The sequence below is a fragment of the Dryas octopetala genome, chromosome 8 (genome assembly GCF_963921425.1).
Source record: "Dryas octopetala chromosome 8, drDryOcto1.1, whole genome shotgun sequence".
Classification (NCBI taxonomy): domain Eukaryota; kingdom Viridiplantae; phylum Streptophyta; class Magnoliopsida; order Rosales; family Rosaceae; genus Dryas; species Dryas octopetala.
In genome coordinates, this window is record NC_141373.1 from 6,374,372 (window position 1) to 6,396,817 (window position 22,446).

Here is a 22,446-nt window from a genome sequence, read left to right on the forward strand (position 1 = left end):
CATTCTTAGTGTCACTAAAGTTTAGATTTATAGAATAATTGGTGTTTAGAAGTGGTAAAGTTGTAGGAATCAAGAACGGAGCGAAAGGGATAGAGCTTGTGTGGGATGTGGCGGGGGGAGAAGCTTGGATGAGTACAAAAAAAAAATTTAGTTTTAAGCCACTACGTGTGACTTAAAAATAAATACCTTTTTTTTCTGGTTTTATGAGTGATATACTGATATCTACAATTTTTTATGGTCTTTTGCTAAATTGCCTTTTTCTTTTCTATTGATTTTGTATTTTCTTTTAGGTATTTTCATTGGTTTTTTAATTTAGGTTTTTTCACTAATTTTGATACCTCAACTCACTTTTTGAATTTCAAAAAGATCTATGAGAATTGAGAACCCAAAATTTGCTACTAAAAAAATTCAAATATACCAACAAATAAGATATTTAGTCACAGGGGTATTTTAGGAACAGAAAACCTCATAAAAAGTCAACTCATAAATACTGATCAAAGAACTAAAATTAGTTTTTTATCTTCACCAGGGTTTATTGAGATTCTAATCTTTTGCAAGGATTTAATCTAAAATCCCCCTTTTTTTTTTTTATTTCATTGGTTGCCCAAGGATTTTATTATGTACGTACTTGAGTTTAGACTTTAGAGTGACGAGGGTATTGTGAATTATGGCATGAGTTTAATTTCTTCATATTTATTAATATGAATGGAAATTAAATTTCTTCACATATATTAACATGCATGCCACATGTGGGCCAGTGCTGCCTCCGTCCCTTCACTTCCATGCCATATATATACACATATGTGATGAATAATTAAGCAGTGAAAGCAAGCAGCTGCTATCTATATATGGCAATGGCACCACCACCAGGTCGTCATCAGCATCTCAAAAACATCACCATATGCATGTTGCTGCAAGCACTTCTGGTCGTCCATTTTAACATTAATGTTGCATCAACCACGTCCATTATCAACACCCTACCTGGCTTCTCCGGTGACCTCCCCTTCAAACTTGAAACCGGGTTGGTATATTTTTTCTTAATGTTTTCTTGCTACTTATATTAAATTCTCTCTTTCAAACTTAGAAACCGAATATTTTCAGTGACGTACTATCAATCTGGGCAATACATATGTTTATCTTAAATGTAAGATTTCATGCACTTAATCAATTACCTGATTGACGGCCAACTGATAATATAACATGACATCTAGTAAGAGAAATTTTTTCCATATATATTATAGGACTTTTAATTTAATATTTCTACAACATCAGCTCATATCAATACTGATATATATTTCCACTCACATTATGTTATAGCTCAAAATGTTTCGGCTCGTGACGGGCCAATTAACCCTCTGCATATATATACACTTAAAAAGTATTATGAATGAGATGACCTAAACTTAGGATTTTAATTAATGATATATATAAAGGTATGTGGGTGTGGGAGACATAGATGATGTGCAGCTTTTCTATTACTTCATCGAGTCGGAGAGGAGTCCCAAGGATGACCCTCTTGTGCTTTGGCTCACCGGAGGGCCCGGCTGTTCTGCTTTTTCTGGCCTTGTTTATGAAATTGGTATGTATATCCATTACCTGTCAACTTTCAATCTTAATTGTCCTCGGCTTGCTGAATTTTAATGGATACATATTATATGGAAGGTAGGTAGGTAGGTACATAGGTAGGTACATTAACATCAAGAATGGTTGGTTTGAAACCATATCATGCATATAACAAACCATATCTTTTTTCTTTTTTTTTGACAAACATTATCTTTTATTTTGCATAAATTCAATTTAGACACATAACTATATATGCTATTTCAACGGGGTCTACAAACTTTTAAATATTTCAAATATACACCTGATTTATTATGTAAATTGAAAAATGAAATTTTGTCCATCAATTTATTGAGAGATCAGTTAAATGTCAACTTCGCTTTTGCTAAAAGGGATTAATTGGCGACGTGGCACCAACTCAGCATACATTTCCTGCCAAATGAGCAACACATGTCCACTTGACACGGACCCACACACCCATCACCTCTTTCCTGCTCGTCAAACACTATCCTGACCATTTAGTCTCCAAAAAACATCACGTTTTCCCCCAAATTCGAATATAAATTTCTCACTTGTGTTCAACGAGCGAGAAAGAAATGATAAGTTTATGGACCCGTGTCAGGGGTTAGATGGACCTGTGTCGCTCATTTGGCGGGAAATGAGCAACACGGGTCCACCTAATCCCTGACACGGACTCACAAACTCTCTTTCTCTCTATTATTATTAAATTGTGGGCCCGTGTCGCTCATTTGGCGGGAAATGTTTGCTGAGATAGCTCCACGTCGCCAAGTAATCCTGATCAGCAAAAACCAAACTGTCATTTAACTGATTTCTCAACGAATCAATGGACAGAAATTCATTTTTCAATTTAGATAATAGATCGGGTGTACATTTAAAATATTTTAAAGTTCATGGACCCCATTAAAATAGCTTATATAATTATGTGTCTAAATTGAATTTATGCCTTTTTTTTTTTTTTTATCATAACATCAGGTAATTAATTTTTGGATAACCAGACATGCAAGCACAAACAATTTCAATTCTTATCATTTAAAGAGCGCGCTCACAGGAGGCGGCGGCCCCCACTCAACTTGTTTTGCTTAAAGGAAAATGGCATGCATGTCAATTTATGTGAAGAAGATTTTTCATTCATGTCTTTATTATTATAGAGTTAGAAGAAGAGTTTGATGTTACAGAATTTATTAAAAATGAGAAAATGAGATTGCCTAATAAAAAATTAAAAAACAAATCCTCTCAAATGTTACTCGTCCAAACTTCTCCTGGGCCAACGAATGAAATAAATAAAAAAACTTCCCCTCCCAAAGACTCAAATGTTGTACTCGTCCAAGCTTCTCCCCGGCCTCATCCCACACAAGCTCTTTCCTTTCGCAACATTCTTCATTCCTATACAATTTTACCACTTCTAAACACTAATTATTCTAAATCTAAACTTTAGTGACAGTAACAATGTGATACATCATTGTTAAATAATTGATATCATCTTGTTAGCCAATTGATATAGACTATAAGCCCATAAAAGCAAAATTCTATTAAATTCATTGTTATTAGGGTGGCCATGCACTACAATGCGCTCCTAGCTCGGTCCATTTTAATGAAACACGCGCGACACGAAACTCACCGAGCGTTTAGTAAAAAGTTCGAGAGCTAGATACTGTTCACTGAGTGCTCGGCAATTGTCACTGCACAACAATGACTATTTGAAACTGCATAAAAATAATATATATATATATACATTGTATGTCTTTTTCTTACATAAATATGTCAAAAACTAATGAAACCAACATAAAACACAAAATTCAAACGTATGGAGTCACATCCACCTGCATTATAATGTAAAAATAATTGTTACTAATTGCCACTTTCAAATAGTGGCAATCTGCCCATTTTTTTTAAAAAAATACATGTCAAGCACTCGGCACAAAAAAAAAAAAAAAAAAGAGCCTGTTATAACGTAGGTTTATTTGTCAAAAAGTTGACATATTTGTCATTGCAACCTTTTAGGTGAGTATATTTATCATTAAGGGTTGTAAAATGGATTTTAAAATACTTTAATGTTTTTATTCTATTGTGAAAGTTGTGCACTTGTGCTCCACTATATATAGAGAATATATTTCTAGCTCCATCCTTGGTACTGGAGCCCATTTCGTATTGTAATTTAATGATCTAAGATATATTAAGAAATATGTTGTAAAGTTAACTGGTTAGCTAGTTAATATGAAACTAACTACCTTTTTGGGCCCACCACATAATATAACCATTCATTTTTTAAGCCCCACTTCAAAGATCATCTCTGTAAAAAAATCTCTTAAATCGGAAGTCTTTTAGCCATTTGGTTATAATAACAACAATTTATGTTTTTATCGAAATATAGTGTTTGTCTATTTATTTGATCACAGTTAGATGACCAAATGGTTTCTGATTTGACTGATTTTTTGTAATGATAATCTTTAAAATGTGACTTAAAAAATGGACGGTTCGAATTCTGAAATTACTCATGTGGTAGGCTCAAAAGAGTGGTTTGCTTTGTATTAACTTGTTATCCAGTTAATTTTAAAGCACTCATACTAAGATATATATTATAATAATAATAATAATAATAATAATAATAATAATAATTCATGCCAAGAATTGACTAAATTAAAAACAATTGAAACATATAATTGTGATTAAATAAATTAGACGAACACAATGTAATTCTTGTAAATACTGAAATGATCGAGATAGTAATTAAATTGTTAAATAATTTCCGATAAGTTTGATTTGGATGAGGGATGATTCTTAACGACTTTCCCTTTAATATTTAATGGAAATAATTTTTCATGACGTTTATGGCCTTGAATAATATAGTTTATATATGTACATCTATGTCATGAATTTTGTGCGTGGTACGTAGGTCCATTAATGTTCAACTATGCAAATTCTAGTGGGAACGAACCAACCTTTTTGTTGAATCCATACGCATGGACAAAGGTAATCTATATAAGATGTAAGCCCATTGCTTAATTTGCTGTACTTAATGCATATTACAAGTTGATATGAAATATTGATCCATGCATGATGCATGCATTTTAATGGCAAAACTTGTAATTGTCAATAATTCAATTTGCCCAAATGCTTGCATTATTGAAACATTTTCAGATTGCCAATATAATATTTTTGGACCAACCTGTTGGTACTGGATTCTCATATGCAAAAACTTGGGAAGGATACCAGATAGGTGATACATCATCAACAGCGCAAACCTATGAATTTTTAAGGAAGGTGAGTCCAATTTGTCAAATAAGGTCCAAAATTTTTTGTGTTGGGTGTATTCATCAAATTCTTGGGCCCATTTGGAAGCCTCCAATTAGAATAACTGGAATCCAATCTGAGATTTTAAATATTTGAGGATTAATTCATTTTAAATTATAAAATCTCGTTAATTAATTCTTTATTTATTGGGATATATATGATGGTGCTGCAGTGGCTTATAGATCATCCTCAGTTTCTGAAAAATCCACTATACATTGCTGGTGATTCTTATTCAGGCATAACTGTTCCAATCATTGTTCAGAAAGTATCCAACGGTAAATTTTGTCTATGGTGAAGACCATATTTGCTTACAGTAGACCACCACCTTTATTTATTCATGAAGAAATCTTCTTCTAAATCTAAACCACTGTTGTAGGTAATGAAGTCGGGCATCAACCACCAATGAATCTCAAAGTAAGAATTCATTGTTTTTGCCTTGTTTGGGGCTCTTTGTTTGTTTCTCTTTTCTTGTTTGGGCTTTGGGCTCTTGCACTTGTTTTCTACTTGTTGGGCTTCCTTTTCGTGTTCCTCTTCGGTTCTTAACCCATTTATTTATTCATTCACCAAAGAAAAATATAATTTATGAGCATTTGTAATTTCAATTTTGTTGAATTGTGCAGTTGTTGAAGGAAATGGTTCCTAGAATTTGTCCTCCTACACCTAAGTTTAATCCCCCTTCTCTTGAATAAAAAAAATTATTTTAAATTATGATTACTTAAATCTTTAATTTGAAAAAATATTAATTATTTTGTTCGCCGTTTTTTTAAAATATGACAACTTTCATAATTGTTTTTGGTGTAAGTATTAAAAAGAGCTCATTTTTTATATTTTTGCATAGAGCCATGGACTAAATGATCTTTTCATTGATAGGGTTATGTGCTAGGCAACCCATTTACAGAACCAATATATGACCAGAATTCCTATGTTAAATTTGCTCACCGAATGGCGCTTTTATCTGATGCCCTTTATGAGGTAATAAATAATCTTTAGTTATAGTTTATTTTCTTAAAAGAAATTTAGAGGAGGAGACAACGACCAACTAGTTTATGATATAGTAATATTTCTCTTCACAATGTTAAAAATGTAAAAAATACGAATCTCCTCTTCTCAAATAAAAAAAAATTTAAAAACAACAATGAGAATGAGGTGGAAAATATGGATGGGGTAGTACTATAGAATGCAGCAAATAATGTAGTTGATTAATTTTTTTATTTTTAGTTCATAATATAATTAAAATAAGATATAATCTCTTGGTATTACAGTCAACAAAAACAAATTGCAAGGGAGAGTATGCTCATCCAGATCCAAGCAATACAGCCTGTGTGGAAGACCTTCAAGTTGTCACTGAGGTGGAAATTAATTACTACATGCTAATTGGTTAATTTTCACCTTTTATCAAAATTATATTGGCATCAAGGTTGATTTGCAACTCAATTAAATCTGCAGTGCATCCAAAAGATATATACTTGCCAAATATTGGAGCCAAAGTGTAGCACTATGACTCCAAAACCAAAAGGATCCAAGTGGAACCAAAATTTTCTTGGAGAGAGCTTCTTAGATGTGTCTAATCACTCTGCAAGACCATGGTGTCGTGTAAGTTTTTGGAAGTAATTTTCTCTTATTAGACAGTTAATGTGCTATATTGTCAAATTGTGAATTAAAATTATCAATTAAATAGAATCATGTTTGAATATGAATATGCATGTATAATTTTAGTTTACAGTTTAACAACATAACATGTTTGACATTTAATAACAAACCAATCATTCATCTATATATTTGAACATGCAACCTTCGGTTACTTGTTTGCAGAATTATAACTATCTCTTCTCCTACATTTGGGCCAATGATAAAACTGTCCAAAATGCTCTTCACGTTCGAGAGGTGTGTTAATTTTTAGAATCATGACAATACCTACAATTAATATAAGAATTCATTGATGTAATTAATTTGAGCACTTAATATTAAGTAGGTATTTTTACAATGAGAACCTGCAGGGAACAGTGAAGGAGTGGCAAAGATGCAATGAGAGCTTATATAGCAGTTATGCACGTGATGTTAGTACTAGTATTGACTATCATCGAAACCTCACCAACAAAAACTATCGAGGACTTGTTTACAGGTACAACATTATTTCCTATATATTGTTGTCTATTCTTAAACAACCACAAACAACATGCCAAAACTTCTAGCTACGAGCTATAATCCTATAAGGCTATAACAAGGTGTAAATAAATGAATAATTCCTCTATCTTAAAATCCAAAGTTAGTGGGTCTTAGAACCCAATTGTAGAGCATTTACTTACCCCACACAAACTGGCAAGACTTTGACTCTTACCCTCCTCTTATTTGAATTTAAAAAACGAGTCTTAAAATTTCGTGTGGCTTAATATAAGTTATGGATGTGGATAATGTCATTCTCGCAACGAAAATGTAACTTAACAATCTATAATGATTTGAATGACCTACTATATATTAATAGCACTGAGGTCTTTTGTGATAAAAATACCATACCTTATGGGTCCATTGGACATGGCCAAACCCTATGTCGAATTTGAGTGGTTTAGTTGAAGGTAATATTGATGTTGTATTAGATTTAGTAGTAGGCTCACGGCTAGTCTGTTGCCTAACAAAGGGTTGAAATTTAGTTTGTATTTTTTGCTTTCAACATTTTTTATTTTCTCTGCAGTGGTGATCATGACATGGTTGTTTCACATGTGGGCACTGAAGAATGGATAAGATCTCTAAATTTGAGTGTTGATTATAGTTGGAGACCATGGTTTGTCAATGGCCAAGTTGCAGGGTTGGTTGCTACTAACAATTTCAGTACACTTCATAATCGTTGTTTCAATTCATAGTCCCACTGCAATTTTTCCAATTAAATTAAATTAAATTTCTTTTTCCCTAATAGGTATACCAAGGCGTATACAAAGAAAGCATACAGTTTGACATATGTGACTGTAAAGGCAAGTACAGGAAATCCTGCTTAATTCTTCTCAATTATATATGTACATAATTAAGAAGGAATTATCGATGGAAATTAAACATATATTCCTTAATTGCCCTGTACAGGGAGGTGGCCACACAGCTCCAGAATACAAGCCTAGGGAATGCTTTGCCATGATTGATAGGTGGTTTGCTTATTACTATGTTTAGTTAGCTACCTCATTAATTAATGTAACTCCAAGTATGTATTATTGAAAAATTGTCCATTTGAGTGATCTGATCTTGTCAAAACAGTCATGAAGATTCATCCATGAGAGGTGAACTTGAGCATGATCTAACATTAGCTATCAAGGTGTTGTATGATCTTATTTGAGTTGATTAATTCATTTCTTATGGCATGTTGTGAAAGGAAAATTAATGCAATAACAATTTTCTGATTTTTGTAAACTAGAGAAAATAAGAAATAGAGAGAACATATATATTGTTTTCTGAATGCATAACAAACTATCATGTTTGTTGTTCTACGGATATCGTAGATGATTATGTCGTTCCAAATTTCGAATACAATGTTGACACTTATAAATCAGGCATGAAGCACATGGCATATATAATTAAGTTAATTAAATTGTTGATTAAAAAACTTGAGCTCATTACCAAATTTCAGAGCAAAGTCTTTAATATATTAATTTCCTGATGCAGTCTATTGGCAGCCTTAGAATGTTAGTTGTGCTCCTTTAACTTATCAATGCCTTAAATATACCTTTCATGGGGCAACTTGTAAGTCAACAAATCCAATACTTCTGTTGCACGTTTTGTATCATCATCATCATTAACTCCTCAAGATAAGAAAGACAATCTACTAATCTCTCTGTGTAAGAATCACAAGTACCATTAATGCATATATATGCAGATATGCAGAATGTTAGCTGCAATTTTATTACTGGTAAGGAGATGACTAAACATTTGAAAGCAGCTAGGTAGCAACTTGAAGCACCAAACTGACTTTCTCCAAATGGACCAACAGTTAAACCACACTAACAAAACATAAAGGGCACCATACTAACTTGTAATCAATCTCTTACCAATACAATTTTCTCAGATTTCCCCAATATGTATGTATGGCAAGCATAGCTAGCTGCACTGCAGTTGATCTCTAGCTATTTCTTGCCATTATCTTTGTTACCCATTTCTTGTGTTTGCCAACTGAGGCCATACATAGTTCAATTGTGGATAGAGTTTAAGCCATGGCTCAGTCATTGTCATTAGAATTAGCAGCCAACAGTGGCAAGTACATCACGATGTGGCTGCATTTGCTTCTTGTATTGGTTCTCTCTGGTGCTGCAATGTCACAGAACATCACTGACACTCTGCCTGGTTACTCTGGTAAACTGCCATTCAATTTGGAAACTGGGTAAGTTATATAAATATACACCTTTCTATAAACTTTAATTTGGGTTTTTCTTTTATTTTTTATGTGAATTAAGGTACTGATAATGGTGAGGACTGTTTTGCGTGGCCAGATATGTGGGGGTGGGGGATTTGGAAGAATTGCAGATATTCTACTACTTCATAGAATCACAGAGGAACCCTGTAAAGGACCCTCTTCTGCTTTGGCTCACTGGAGGGCCTGGTTGCTCTGGTTTCTCTGGCCTTGCCTACGAAATCGGTATACATATACTTTTTGTCATTTTGTTCTCCACAGAGTTATAACAAAATTTGGGAGTGTTACTTTTTAGTTTCACATGGGATGAGAGGGTCTTACCTTTAAAAAATGTGAATAGTAATATGATCAATAAATAAGATATATGTAAGTAGTTGGATTAGTCCAAATAGAAGAGCGGGTAGTACAATAAGTTAGAATTATAATATGTTAGAGGTAAAATCTCTTGTCAATTACCATTTGATCTAGTGGCATCCGGTTTACATTTTGTGAGTAGAGATTTTGAGTTCAAATCTTATAGTCATTTCCACTTCTTCTAACATTGGTGAATTATGGGCTTGGGGCAATTCTATATGAATTGGGTGTAGTGAGTAATTAAGTTGAGTTTACCATGACTATGAGTGAAGAGATGACGGTTAGTTTTGGATGTTTTTAATTTGAGTTGGGTGAAGTGAGTAGATATCACACTTATAAAATTTGGGTGAGTGCTGTGTTGTGAGTAATGGGGTGCAGAGATCAAATTCATGGGGTGCATAGAAAATGTCCCTATTACGACCACTTAGTATTGGGTCCATTAAGGCCTAACCAGTAGTACTATTGTGCAGGCCCATTAACTTTTGACTATGCGGCCTTCAACGGTAGCTTGCCCAGTTTCGTGGAGAACCCAGACTCCTGGACCCAGGTGCTAACTCAATTTTTAGGCTGTGTTTGCCAATATTAAATATTAATTTTCTCTTTTGATACATATGTCATTACTGCTTATATACCAATATTGTTAGGAGTACTACTTATTCAATTTTTTTTTTTTTTTGTGTAGTTTGTGTAATTTTCCTTTGCAAACAAAAATGAACTAAAGATGTGAATATAAATATTAGCATATTCCAAACCAAACATATCTTTATTATAAAATTGTAAACAAAGCCACACTTTTTATGTACATTATTTAAGTCTAATATATATTAGTATATTAGTAGTCTTTTAAAATTTGGAATCCTCGACATTTAGGGAGTTGAGGCAGTTGCCTCTTTTGCCTAGTCTTCAGGCTGCCTCTAATTACATATATGAATTTAATTATAATAAAAATTTTACTTATGTTGCTATTAATCTTTCAGATTGCCAACATAATCTTTATAGATGCACCTGTTGGGACTGGTTTCTCCTACTCACTCAGTCAGGATGGTTATTACTCCACTGACACTAAATCAGCAGAAGCCATATACCAATTTCTCAGGAAGGTGAGAAAACTAAAAAAAGTTTTTTAAATTCTTTCTTTTTAGCTAATCAAGAACTCTGAGTGACATAAATTGTGTGAAAGTTGCTTACTTTTTGGAGTATGTGACACAGTGGTTGGTCAATCATCCCAAATTCACCAAAACTCCACTCTACATTGCTGGAGATTCTTATTCAGGAATCATTTCTCCCCAAGTCACTCTTAAAATATCAAATGGTTGGTATAAGTGTATAACTTACACAAACTAGTATTAATTAATATTAACATTTAACCCAAGGCTATAAAACACTTTTTGTTAACCTTTAAATTTCCTATTGTTTATCTTGCGTTGCAGGTAATATTGCTGGAGTCAAGCCATACATGAATCTCATGGTACATATTTCACTATCACATCCCCTTTTTTCGGCCAATTCAATTGACAACATGCATCATATGTTATATATGGATTCAACAAGTTAATTTTTGGATTAATTTGATTTGTTTCTATTTTTTGAATTAGGGATATGTACTCGGAAATCCGGTGACCGATCTACATAATGATGAGAATTCAAGATTTGAATTTTACCACCGCCTCACGCTTATATCCAGTGAACTCTATGAGGTAATTTTGAACGTACCCCATGTTGTATATTTGGCTCTAAAAAAATCTTAAACAAATGTTTCAATAGTTCTAATAACCATAATATATATATAATTATTACATTTACTAATCATATTGTTAATCACATCTGTCATAGAGATAGGAATCACAAATAAATGAGTTTAACATCTATAAAGATATAAATGTGATTTAAAATTAGGCGATCAAGTCTAATATTTATAAAAAATGTAATCATATAACATATAACATTACTCGTCTACAAATATCATCTCAATTTTTTTTTATATATATGGTCGTTTTCAGTCTGTGAAAACAAGTTGCAACGATGAATATGTTTACCCAAATACAAGCAATGCAGAATGCATGGACGACATTGGACTTATTGCAGAGGTGATTGTATACATTATTACTTCTATTTTAGTTTAAAAAAATCATTTTCTTTTCGGGTCAATTATTGCAGGTAAATTGAATATATATGACTCTTTTTTTCGTTATTGTAGTGCACAATGAGAGTAGATGATTCACACGTTCTCGAACCAAAATGCAGCTGGGCATCCCCAGAAGCAAAAGGCATAAAACGCAGAGCACAATTTTTTGACGACATTCCTGATGAAATCATTCAATCACCAACTGGACGACAAGAAAACTGGTGTCGTGTAAGTTCGGAATTTTCAATATGTGAACGTCTGCTCATGAAATTTACAATCCCCAATATATTGATATATGTAATGTTTCTTCTTTTGCAGAAAAATAATTATGTGCTCTCGTATATTTGGGCAAACGATCAAATGGTCCAAAAAGCTCTTGGCATTCGGAATGTACGTAATTTTATGCTTCAATTTAGATTTTCAATACCTTATGCAAATCCTCAATTTTAGTAATGGCTAGTATCTAATACTTTTGGTTCATATAATAATACTAAGGGAAAAAATTTTATGCCCTAATAAGGCCCAAGATCTATGTGCCCTAATCTGATGTGCAAAATTAGTTTGCACACATCATATATATTTGTCATATCATATTAACTTCATTATTTTTAAAAGACAATTTTACCCAAAACAAATCTAATGGCCCAAATTCATTTTTCTCCTATTAATCTATTATCACTCAACCCCAATTTCTTTGGGTACTCTCTTAAAATTTAGATGTTGCTACTTTGGATATATTCTCTCTGGAACTTACTCAGCTTATAATATAATAGTGAATGTTGAATTCTCTCTCTTTTGGTTATCATTCACCATATTGACATTAAAAACATTATCTCTTTTGTGCTCTTTTCATCTGCACACAAAACTTTTTATCTTTAAACTAAAACTTATATAAATCATTCATGGAGGTCCAACCCAAAAAAACAACTATACATGGATGGGATTAAACAAAGTTTGAGCTAAAGTTAAACTTTAAACAAATTATATTTTAAGCTTAATTTTGAACACCAAAGAAGAATCAATTGGGACCTGTATTAACAAATTCGTTTGGCCATGAAACTCTGCTTTAGTTTCTTGTGGTTGTCATTAGTGCCTATTAAATCAAACAATTCATATGAGAGAGAGAGAGAGAGAGAGAAAATCTTCATTTAGAGCAGATTGTGGAGATGAATAACGTGTCATTAGATGGCTAGAAACTAGTCTCAATAACCTGTGGACCCAAGTACTCAATTCCATCCATTTCTGAGTTCTCAGGCATCTCAATCACCCGGCCATAAGTCATAACAATCGCCTTTCTCTGAGTGGTTTGAGCTTTTTGTGCTTTGTTTAGAGTTACCATTTTGGGGCTGGAAAAGATTTCTTTTAAAATAGTATATTTGATTGAAGTAGATGTTAGGGTTCATTGATTTTTGGGATGCAATTTTTTTTTGGGATAAATTTCTTTTTTTCTTCTGTAAATTAAGTTTTGCAAGATTTTTAAGAAAGGTTAAATTAGTCTTGTAAAAATTTATGTGGCAATGACATGTCATTTGGGCACAATTAGGACTTCAATTATTAGGGCACTCTAGCACGTGTACATGCACTCCCTTAATACTAATTGTATGCCAACAATTTAATTATATATGGTACAAAACAAATACAATCATTATATAGTTGTTAGAGAAATTTTTGCTATAATTGCAGATACAATTACTTTTTAACCTTTAAATATTGACATATTCATCAATTCCCACAATAAAAGTATATACTTTAATTTGATCATTAGATATATTTGTATGCTATACAGTGACTAGTTGTTAGAGTAGATTTACCAAGTAAATTTGACTACGAACAAGACTATTATTGTGGAAGTAACTGGGCTATTTTTGATTTAAATTGTTTAAAATGTTAAATACCAGGGTACAAAACCAGATTGGAAGAGGTGCAATAAAACCTTAGCTTATGAAGGCGACATCTTGAGCGTGGTTCCTTACCATCGAGAACTCATTGCAAGAGGCTACCGATCCTTGATATACAGGTCATCAGTTTATTATACACTAGGCTTGATGCATACAAAAAAATTTTAGGTGCAGGAGAAATTATTATGTGTGACCGATACACTATCAAGTGTTATAATAAATTCAACGTGTCATAATATAAGTGGATGTTATTAATACTATATCCTACTAATATAAATATATAATCTAATAATACTCTTACACGTTAGATTGGTTACATCACATATCGGTGTACACCCAATAATTTTTCTAAACAGTTACGTAAATGCAAATCAATGACGTTCAAACGTTGTTTTATGTGCGTGCATGCGCACGTTTGTTCCAAAACCGCATGATAGATACCAACCAAATAAGCTTAATTTAATGCAGTGGCGACCATGATGCTTTGATTCCATATGTGGGTACACTGCGATGGATAGGTACACTCAACTTGAGTACAGTTGATGGTTGGAGACCTTGGTATGTCGATGGACAAGTTGCAGGGTTAGTATATATCAAACCTTTACACCCCAGTACTCCTAATTGATTTGAAAACATTGCTGCAGATCGAGCCTCATTGAATTGATCATGACTTTAATTTGCTGTTTTAATTTTCATTTCAGATTCACTGAAAAGTATGCAAATTCGGCATCAGAAGGATTGACCTTTGCGACAGTGAAGGCAAGAATATTGCTCTACTAAACCACTTGTTTATTTTTCTTTAATCTCTATTATAATATTCTTAATTTAGTATTGTTAGGTCGACCGTCTACGTACCACATTTTTTATATGATATTGTTATCACTAATAAATTACTAGTATAGAGTATCACCATCTAATAGAGAGGTTGTATCGATGTGGTAAAAAAATATAATATCAGTAGTTATCAATGTGGTTAAAATTTGTTTGTGTGTTGCCTTGTTTGTGCAGGGAGGGGGCCACACAGCTCCAGAGTACAAGCCCAAGCAATGTCTTGAAATGATGGATAGGTGGCTCTCTTACTATGCTATATAATCAAAACTTGATTGGCATATATGCACTTGCTAGGCCCTGCTAAGTCACTCCAAGTTTTTTGATATGTTAAGAGAGAGCTGCATATATGGTTCAAGATATAAATCTCCCAATGTTTTGTTGATGTAATATTTCAAAGAATATTCGTGTTCAAGATATATATACTATATTTGGTTATTAGCATATAGCACCAACTTTGCTTTCCTAAGCATGCCATAGACAAACTTGCAAATTAATGATATTATAGGGTAGTTCATATTTGCAATCCAAACATTCATTGACTTACATATTTTCATTTACTAAAACACCACCCATCATTTCAAAAGAAAAAATTTTAGCAAAAGAACTCATACCATACTCTTAGTCGCAGTTGAGGATGTGACATTCACTTTATTCCAATTAAGGATCTCAAACTTTCTTTTTGGCTCCATTAAGGGTTTTCGGTCAAAAAATATCAATTTTGAGAGGCAAAAATGTCTCTTTACTTAAAAAATTATAAAATTAAAAAAAGGGTTAAATACAAAAATGATCTACGAACTTTACAGTGAATCTCAATTTGGTCCACTAACTATAAAAAGTGTCAATTTGGTCCACGAACTTTTCAAGTTGTACCAAAGCAGTACAAATGTTAACTTTCATTGAAAAATTTAACGAAAACTGGTCATGTGCACATTAAGTGACCACATTTTCAAAAGCATTTTAGTCCGTTCATCACATTTTCATGTGACCAATTCCATTAATTTTTTGATGAAAATTAACATTTGTACTGGTTTGATACAACTTAGAAAGTTCATGGACCAAATTGACACTTTTTATAGTTAGTGGACCAAATTGAGATTCACTGTAAAGTTCGTGGACTATTTTTGTATTTAACACTTAAAAAAAAATTCACAAACACCCAGCCTCGACCACCCCTTCCCTGCGAACCCCCAGCCCCGACCACCCCCGTGTGTGAAGCTACAGTTACTGGACCTGAGTGGAAACGAGCTCACATGGAATATTCTGACGAGTTTGGAGAAGATTCCAGCCCTGGAAATCGCACTGAATCTGAGCTTGAACCAACTCTTCGGCGAGATACCAAACGAGTTCATCGATTTGGACAAGCTCAGGATTTTGGATCTGAGCTTGAACCAACTCTCCCACTCTCTCTCTTTTCTCTTTCTCTGCAACTTCTACCCAAATTCCTATTCTTTTTTTTTTTCCCAAACCATACACACAATTAATTACTTACCCCATTTTTTTCACTTTCTTCTTTACATCTGCGGTCTACTGCCTCCTTTTGTGTTGTTGTTGCTTTGTGCTTCTTAATCTGATTCTCTCTCTCTCTCTCTCTCTCTCTCTCTCTCTCTCTCTCTCTCTCTCTCTCTCTCTCTCTCTCTCTCTCTCTATCCCAAGTTTTTATTTGTTGGGCTGTTTTTGTTTTTGGGTTTTGACCATCGAATTAATTTAAATTTTTGTGATTTGTGGGTTTAAGTTTTCATCATATGAGTTTGGATTCTGATTCTGCAAAGTGGGTATGCTGCTTTCGTGATTTTGTTTTTGTGGGTTGGTACTTCGTGATAGTGGTGGTGGTGATATTGGTACAATTGTAATGGGGAATGTGAATGTGAGAGAAGATGGTGGTGGAAGCTAATCAGGGGCTGAGGGGTGAGAGAGAGAAAGATTGAGAGGTGGAGGGAGATGAGGTGGGCTCTTGGCAAAGGGGAGAGGTAGGTCGGGGGGAGGGGTGGGCGTAGGGATGGCAACGGGGCGGGTTTGCCAATACCATACCCGCCCCGCCGGGTAATCGGGTCCCCATCGGGGGTATTCGGGGCCCCTATTATTTTCAAAAAAATAATTTTTTTATTAATAACATATCAAATTAATATAAATATATAATATAATAGATGAAATACACTAAAATTCATCATATTATATTATAATAACACTAAATCATAAAGAGAACACTATTAAATTTTAAAGATATGCAACAAAAATTAAGAAAATAAATTAAAATATAATTATGTAATATCATATTTTTATTAAACGGGTATACGGGGCGGGGCGGGGATGGGGATGGTATTACCATACCCGCTTAATCGGGGCGGGTCCCCACGGGGATTTTCGGGGGCGGGGAATTTTGCCATCCCTAGGTGGGCGGGCAGAGAGAAAGAGAGGAGATAGTTTTGTTTTGCTTATTTTTTTTATGATTATTTTTATTTTTAAATATTTTTTTATGATTATTTTTATTTTTATAATTATTTTTTAAGTAAAAAGACGATTTTACCCCTCAAAATTAGTATTTTTGACCGAAAACCCTTAATTGAGCTAAACAAAAAGTTTGAGATCCTTAATTTGAATAATGTGAATGTCGCATTCTCAACTGCGACAAGGGGTATAGTAAGAATCTTTTTGCTAAAGTTTTCCCTTTTCAAAACATCTGTATAAAATATAAATATAAATCATTACCATTAATTTTCAATCGTAATGACTATCATCCAAGGATTTAAATTTCAAAAATTTTGGCGAAATTTTCGATTTTTTGAGGTATCAAAATTTTAACACTAAACCAACAAAATTTCGTCTGAATTTCGATGATTTTGCCGAAATTCTCGAAATTTCAGCGAAGTTTTCAGTTGGGTGGGATTTCTGGGTTTTGAGGAGGCTGCGATTTGGGAGGAGCTGAAGATGTGGAGGAAGAGAGGAAGGGCTGGATTTCGATGATTTTGCCAAAATTCTCGAAATTTCAGCGAAGTTTTCAGTTGGGTAGGATTTCTGGGTTTTGGGGAGGCTGTGATTTGGGAGGAGCTGAAGATGTGGAGGAAGAGAGGAAGGGCTGGGTTTTGGTGGGTTCGGGCGAGAGTAGGGAGAAAGAGATGAGGGGTCGGCGCAGGTGAGGGGATGGAGAGAGAGAGAGAGAGAGAAAGAAAGAGGGTGGGCTGGTGGGCTGGTGGTCGGTGCAGAGTCGCAGACATGGAGTTATTGAAGGAAGAAATGAGAGAAAGGAAGAAGAAAAAAAAAAGAAAGAAAAAGAAGAAGGAAAAAAAAAAGAAAGAGAAAGGGAGGAGAGAGAAGAGAGAATGAGATCAGGTGGTGGGTAGTGGACTAGTGGGTAGGCTGCATCAGATTTTTCTCACTTATCTGTTCATCTGTTGTAAAAGTTGGACTTTCCCTTTAATTGTCAATACGGTCGATAGTGTGCGTGAATAATAATGTGGAGAGAGAAATTAACATAAAAAATTTGATTTTGGGTTTTTAAAATTTATGTTTATAAATTTATAAAAATGTCCATCAATTTAAATGCTCATATCACTCAAACCGTAGTTCCGATTGATGTACAGTTTGCGTTCACATGTTTGTGTGTTCGAGACTTTTCCAACAAGCCACAAATTGAAGTCAAAAGCCCAATAGTTCAAAAAGTCAAAAAACGGGTTAAACTAATTTAAAACAAAAATTATAAAATTAATCTAAAATATTTTATTTTTCAAATAAATTTTTAAAATATTTCAAAATAAAACTTGGAAAAATACTGGGTCTTACAATCTACCCCCCTTCAAAGGGGTCTCACAATCTACCCCCTTCAAAGAGGTCTCACAATCTATCCCCCTTCAAAGAATTTCGTCCTTGAAATTTTCAATGAAAGTAATAATGGAACAACTTCAAATAAGCATAAACAACAACAATCCAAAGCTCTGAAAAGTTCTTTTCATTTATGAAAAACTGGAAAATAAATTACACAAGCTCTAAGGTGTTTGTTCAATCAAATTTATGTAATTATTAATTAGTGAATTATTTTTTTAACAGTATTTGCCTCCAGCGCGCATTATATTCATCTTATATCACATGAAACCTACTATATAATTTTGTTTCTTCAATGTTTTTTTATCAATGTTGTAGATAATATGTTAAATAAACATATAGTAAAGTTTCATTCAAAATTTCCACATTTTGATAGCAATTTCTGTCTAATTTCTGTCGAAATTTAAAAATCTTCGAAATTTCCATCGAAACCCGAAATTTTATTCCTTGCTACCATCTTGGTTTGGGTAACATTCCATGAATATGTGAAGCGGTTAAAATAAGGTTTATACTATTACTAACTAGCTAGTTATTGGTATAATGTTATTTTTCTTTATCTGAAGAGATTTCAAATTCAATTTCTCTCTCTCTCTAGATAAAAAAAAGGGTTTTTTTTTTCATATTTAATATCTAAACGTTGACCATTGTTTTAATGTATTACCTAAACTTTTATTTGTCCCAATTGAGTACCTAAATTTTTATTTTGTGTCTAATAGATACCAAAATAAATTTCTGTTAAAATTGTCAACAAAAGTTAGGGCAATATAGTCACTAAAAAAAATTATTTTTTAATTATTTTCTTTATATGTTTAAAATAATAAATAAAAAACACAACAAACAAAAAAAAAACAAAAAATTATAATTAAAATATAATTTTTTTGAAGTGACCATATTGTCCCTAACTTCTGTTAACAATTTTAACAGAAATTTATTTTGGTACCTATTAGACACAAAATAATAGTTTAGATACTTAATTGGAACAAATAAAATTTTAAATATCATATTAAGACAATGGTCAAAGTTTAGGTATTAAATATGAAAAAAACCTTAAAAAAAAAAAACACTTAAAATGAATATACAAATTGATAATTCACCGCCAAATAATTTGTTCACCAAATTTCAATAACCCTAACATTTCAAAAAAAAAAAGGACCTTGCCTGAATGAAATTTTTTTGTTGTTGTTGCCGGTTGAAAGTAATTTACAACACAAATCCACAACTACAACCATATCCAAATTCAATGACAAGATGAGGAGGCCTCTGCCATAAAATTGACTTTTTTAAAAACATACTGCAACTGAATTTCCTCGAACTCTAGATCAAAGTTTAAACTTTAAACAATCATTTGAAAAAACAAAAAATCTAGCAAAAACAATTATATAATAAAATAAGAACGATAATAAATTAATAGACAAATATTTTGTCCCAATGCCATGTTCTAAACTTCTACATGAAGCAGTGACCTTCTTTCGTACCAACTCCTGTACTCCAGAAAGAGCCGACCCCAGCCAAACCAAAGCCATGAGACCTCATCATCCACCGGAAGAGTTCGACCCGGACCGAACCCGACCCGCATCCGCCGTCTTAAAGAGCCAGCAGGCGGGCCTCGTGGGCTCGCGGAAGAAGGGCACTGGCGTCCGGGCCTGGCTGTTCATGGACTCGGGCGGCAACGCCCAGGTCGTCGAGGCCGGCAAGCACGCCATCATGCGCCGGACGGGTCTTCCTGCCCGCGACCTCCGGATCCTCGACCCAGTTCTCCTGTACCCGTCCACGGTTCTGGGCCGAGAGCGAGCCATCGTAATAAACCTGGAGCACATCAAAGCCATCATCACTGCCTATGAAGTCCTCTTGGTCAACTCCACAGACCCTTCCGTCACGCCCTTCGTCGACGAGCTTCAGCGGAGGCTCGTCCGCCAACACCAAGCCATCACAACTCTGGTTGACACTTGGATACTCTCTTTCTTTCTCTTCTTTGGTTGATGATATCAGAGTTCAGTTCAGTAGTTTCTAATTGAGGCTTTTTCGTTTTGTGCACGCATGGTGTTTGAATAAATGCGTAGGAGGGCAATGGAGACGGCGATTCGAAGTGGGCGAAGTTGGACGATTTGGGCGAGTCGCAATCGAGAGGCGGGAGTCGATGGGATTCTCCAGATGGGTTTTCGCAGTTCGATCGGGATCAGGGTCGACACGAAGAAGGCGAGGCGTCAGCGGCGAAAGAAGCTGAGAGAAACCAGTTGTATGGGTCAAAGGTTCTTCCTTTTGAGTTTGTTGCATTGGAGACTTGCCTTGAGGCTGCTTGCAGTTGCTTAGAGAGCGAAGTACTGAATATTGTTTATTAATTTCACTTTGATTTGTGACCCTTTTTTGTTTTGATTGCAGTTTTTGTGTTTAACTTGTTTGTGATTTGGGAAAGTGCAGGCAAAGAGATTGGAGGAAGAAGCTTATCCAGCTTTGGATAAGCTGAGTTCAAAGATTAGTACTTTGAATTTGGAGCGTGTCCGCCAAATCAAGAGCCGCTTGGTTGCTATAACAGGGCGTGTTCAGAAGGTTCTTATACATTGATGCATGTGAATGTGTTTCATTTTGGGAATTTGTATGTGATCTGGGTGGTGCATATTTATACAATGTCTTTTTTCCTTATCTGCAGGTGAGGGATGAACTAGAACACTTGCTAGACGATGATGAAGATATGGCTGAGATGTATCTGACTGAAAAGTCTGTTGAGCAAGAGCTAGACAGTTCTTCTGCAGCTTCTTCATCCATGAACGAGCCGACCTTGAGAGATGGAATGGATGATGATGCTGAAATTGTTCAAGCAGACATGGACGAAGACGGGCACGTATAACTAGTTTTAATCTCTCTCTCTCTCTCTCTCTCTCTCTCTCTCTCTCTCTCTCTCTCTCTCTCTCTCTCTCTCTCTCTCTCTATGATTTTGATCATAGGTATGTAAATTGTAATCTCACACCTCTGGTCTCCAACTTTTTGCAGGGATGGCCAGGGCACTCATACTGGTACTACTACTACAACAAACAAGCACCTTGATGTACAGGAGCTCGAAATGCTTTTGGAAGCATACTTTGTGCAAGTTGATGGCATACTAAACAAGCTATCCACGGTATATATGAATTAAAAGAGGGTCTTTTTTCTATGTCAATTTGCAATCAGTGTTTGACCTTCCTTCTTTTTTTTTTTTTTTTTTTTTCTGTTGTTTGTGACTTGGAATTAGCTGAGGGAGTATGTGGACGACACAGAGGACTACATAAACATAATGCTGGATGACAAGCAGAACCAGCTGCTGCAGATGGGGGTGATGCTGTCCACGGCAACCCTTGTGATCAGCGCGTGCATTGTCGTGGCTGGCATCTTCGGCATGAACATAAATATTGAGCTGTTCAAGGAAGATCTTAAAACAGGAATGCCGAAGTTTCTCTGGACAGTTGGGGGTGGTACCACTGGGAGCATTGTCATGTTTGCCATTGCTATTGCCTGGTGCAAGCATATGCGATTGCTGGACTAGTGAAAACTGAAACAGGCTGCTCCTAAAATGAAAAATATGGTATGTTGTAATTGGAGCACCTGAACCTCCATTTGTCATTGTCATTGTCAAATGTGAATTCAATTTTTCCACACAATAATGATATGGATATGCAATTATCGGCATTATTCACAGTTTTTAGGTCCAAGCAGTAATTTGAGGAGAGTGCTATTTTTATTCCCCAAACACCTCATGCAGTCATGCTTAATACTGTCATTTTTGTCTTTTATTTAAAAATAATATTATGCTTATGGTAATTATTAGGGACGCTGTTCACGCTATCACAAAATTTATCTCTTCAATATGAAGTGTTTTTTTTTTTTTTTGGTTGACTGGGGGGTCTTAGACCCCAATGAAGTGTTTTAACTAGAAGTCAGGATATCTATCTTTCTACGTGACTCTACATGGTGCTACTGTCTGTCGCACACATATTTTTATAAATAATTACATACTTTTATAAATAAAGATAAAAATAAAAAGGAGGTAAGAATTAAGGACATACAAGTACAACAAGTATGATTGAAAACCCAATATGATTTCAAATTTGCTCATCAATTTAAACATGGTGCATTGCAAATTTACAATCATCTTCATCTCATTCATGTGTCAACTATAAAGTACGTATAGG

The 22,446-nt window shown here is 34.3% G+C and overlaps 3 protein-coding genes across 4 annotated transcripts; all 3 read left to right on the top strand.

Annotated features, from left to right (window-relative positions):
- The first annotated feature begins 837 nt into the window (after positions 1–837).
- LOC147276559 (serine carboxypeptidase-like 18) lies at positions 838–8,287 on the top strand. 2 transcript variants are annotated; one of them, XM_086252971.1, is made up of 14 exons: positions 838–1,021; positions 1,434–1,579; positions 4,475–4,551; positions 4,720–4,842; positions 5,045–5,147; positions 5,249–5,286; positions 5,743–5,844; positions 6,135–6,221; positions 6,319–6,465; positions 6,685–6,756; positions 6,870–6,994; positions 7,562–7,675; positions 7,784–7,838; positions 7,945–8,287. In XM_086252971.1, the coding sequence occupies exons 1-14, from the start codon at positions 849–851 to the stop codon at positions 8,026–8,028; spliced, it is 1,446 nt and encodes a 481-aa protein (XP_086109097.1). In that variant the 5' UTR covers positions 838–848; the 3' UTR covers positions 8,029–8,287. The 2 variants fall into 2 exon arrangements, with proteins under 2 accessions (XP_086109097.1, XP_086109096.1); XM_086252970.1 differs by lacking the exons at positions 5,743–5,844; positions 7,945–8,287 and having other exon boundaries at positions 7,784–7,905.
- Positions 8,288–9,116: 829 nt separating this feature from the next.
- On the top strand, positions 9,117–14,728 carry LOC147276560 (serine carboxypeptidase-like 17). Its single transcript, XM_086252972.1, has 14 exons — positions 9,117–9,229; positions 9,339–9,484; positions 10,084–10,160; positions 10,591–10,713; positions 10,823–10,925; positions 11,044–11,081; positions 11,209–11,310; positions 11,614–11,700; positions 11,811–11,966; positions 12,057–12,128; positions 13,637–13,755; positions 14,105–14,218; positions 14,338–14,395; positions 14,645–14,728. Exons 1-14 carry the CDS (start codon positions 9,117–9,119, stop codon positions 14,726–14,728), a joined length of 1,392 nt encoding a protein of 463 aa, XP_086109098.1.
- A 4,944-nt stretch (positions 14,729–19,672) lies between these two features.
- On the top strand, positions 19,673–21,952 carry LOC147276561 (magnesium transporter MRS2-3-like). The gene is made up of 6 exons (XM_086253210.1): positions 19,673–20,221; positions 20,344–20,601; positions 20,702–20,830; positions 20,931–21,118; positions 21,272–21,398; positions 21,510–21,952. Exons 1-6 carry the CDS (start codon positions 19,712–19,714, stop codon positions 21,798–21,800), a joined length of 1,503 nt encoding a protein of 500 aa, XP_086109336.1. The 5' UTR covers positions 19,673–19,711; the 3' UTR covers positions 21,801–21,952.
- Positions 21,953–22,446: the final 494 nt, after the last annotated feature.

What these genes read in the sequence shown, in the direction of transcription:
- LOC147276559 (XM_086252971.1), top strand. Translation starts at nt 849, where the DNA reads ATGGCAATGGCACCACCACCAGGTCGTCATCAGCATCTCAAAAACATC. An exon ending in CCCTTCAAACTTGAAACCGG is followed by an intron (nt 1,022 to 1,433) that starts GTTGGTATATTT and finishes ATATATATAAAG; the next exon opens with GTATGTGGGTGTGGGAGACA. An exon ending in AACCACCAATGAATCTCAAA is followed by an intron (nt 5,287 to 5,742) that starts GTAAGAATTCAT and finishes TTTCATTGATAG; the next exon opens with GGTTATGTGCTAGGCAACCC.
- LOC147276560 (XM_086252972.1), top strand. Translation starts at nt 9,117, where the DNA reads ATGTGGCTGCATTTGCTTCTTGTATTGGTTCTCTCTGGTGCTGCAATG. An exon ending in CACTCTTAAAATATCAAATG is followed by an intron (nt 10,926 to 11,043) that starts GTTGGTATAAGT and finishes CTTGCGTTGCAG; the next exon opens with GTAATATTGCTGGAGTCAAG. An exon ending in TGACCTTTGCGACAGTGAAG is followed by an intron (nt 14,396 to 14,644) that starts GCAAGAATATTG and finishes TTGTTTGTGCAG; the next exon opens with GGAGGGGGCCACACAGCTCC.
- LOC147276561 (XM_086253210.1), top strand. Translation starts at nt 19,712, where the DNA reads ATGCCATGTTCTAAACTTCTACATGAAGCAGTGACCTTCTTTCGTACC. An exon ending in GCAGACATGGACGAAGACGG is followed by an intron (nt 21,119 to 21,271) that starts GCACGTATAACT and finishes AACTTTTTGCAG; the next exon opens with GGATGGCCAGGGCACTCATA. An exon ending in TACTAAACAAGCTATCCACG is followed by an intron (nt 21,399 to 21,509) that starts GTATATATGAAT and finishes ACTTGGAATTAG; the next exon opens with CTGAGGGAGTATGTGGACGA.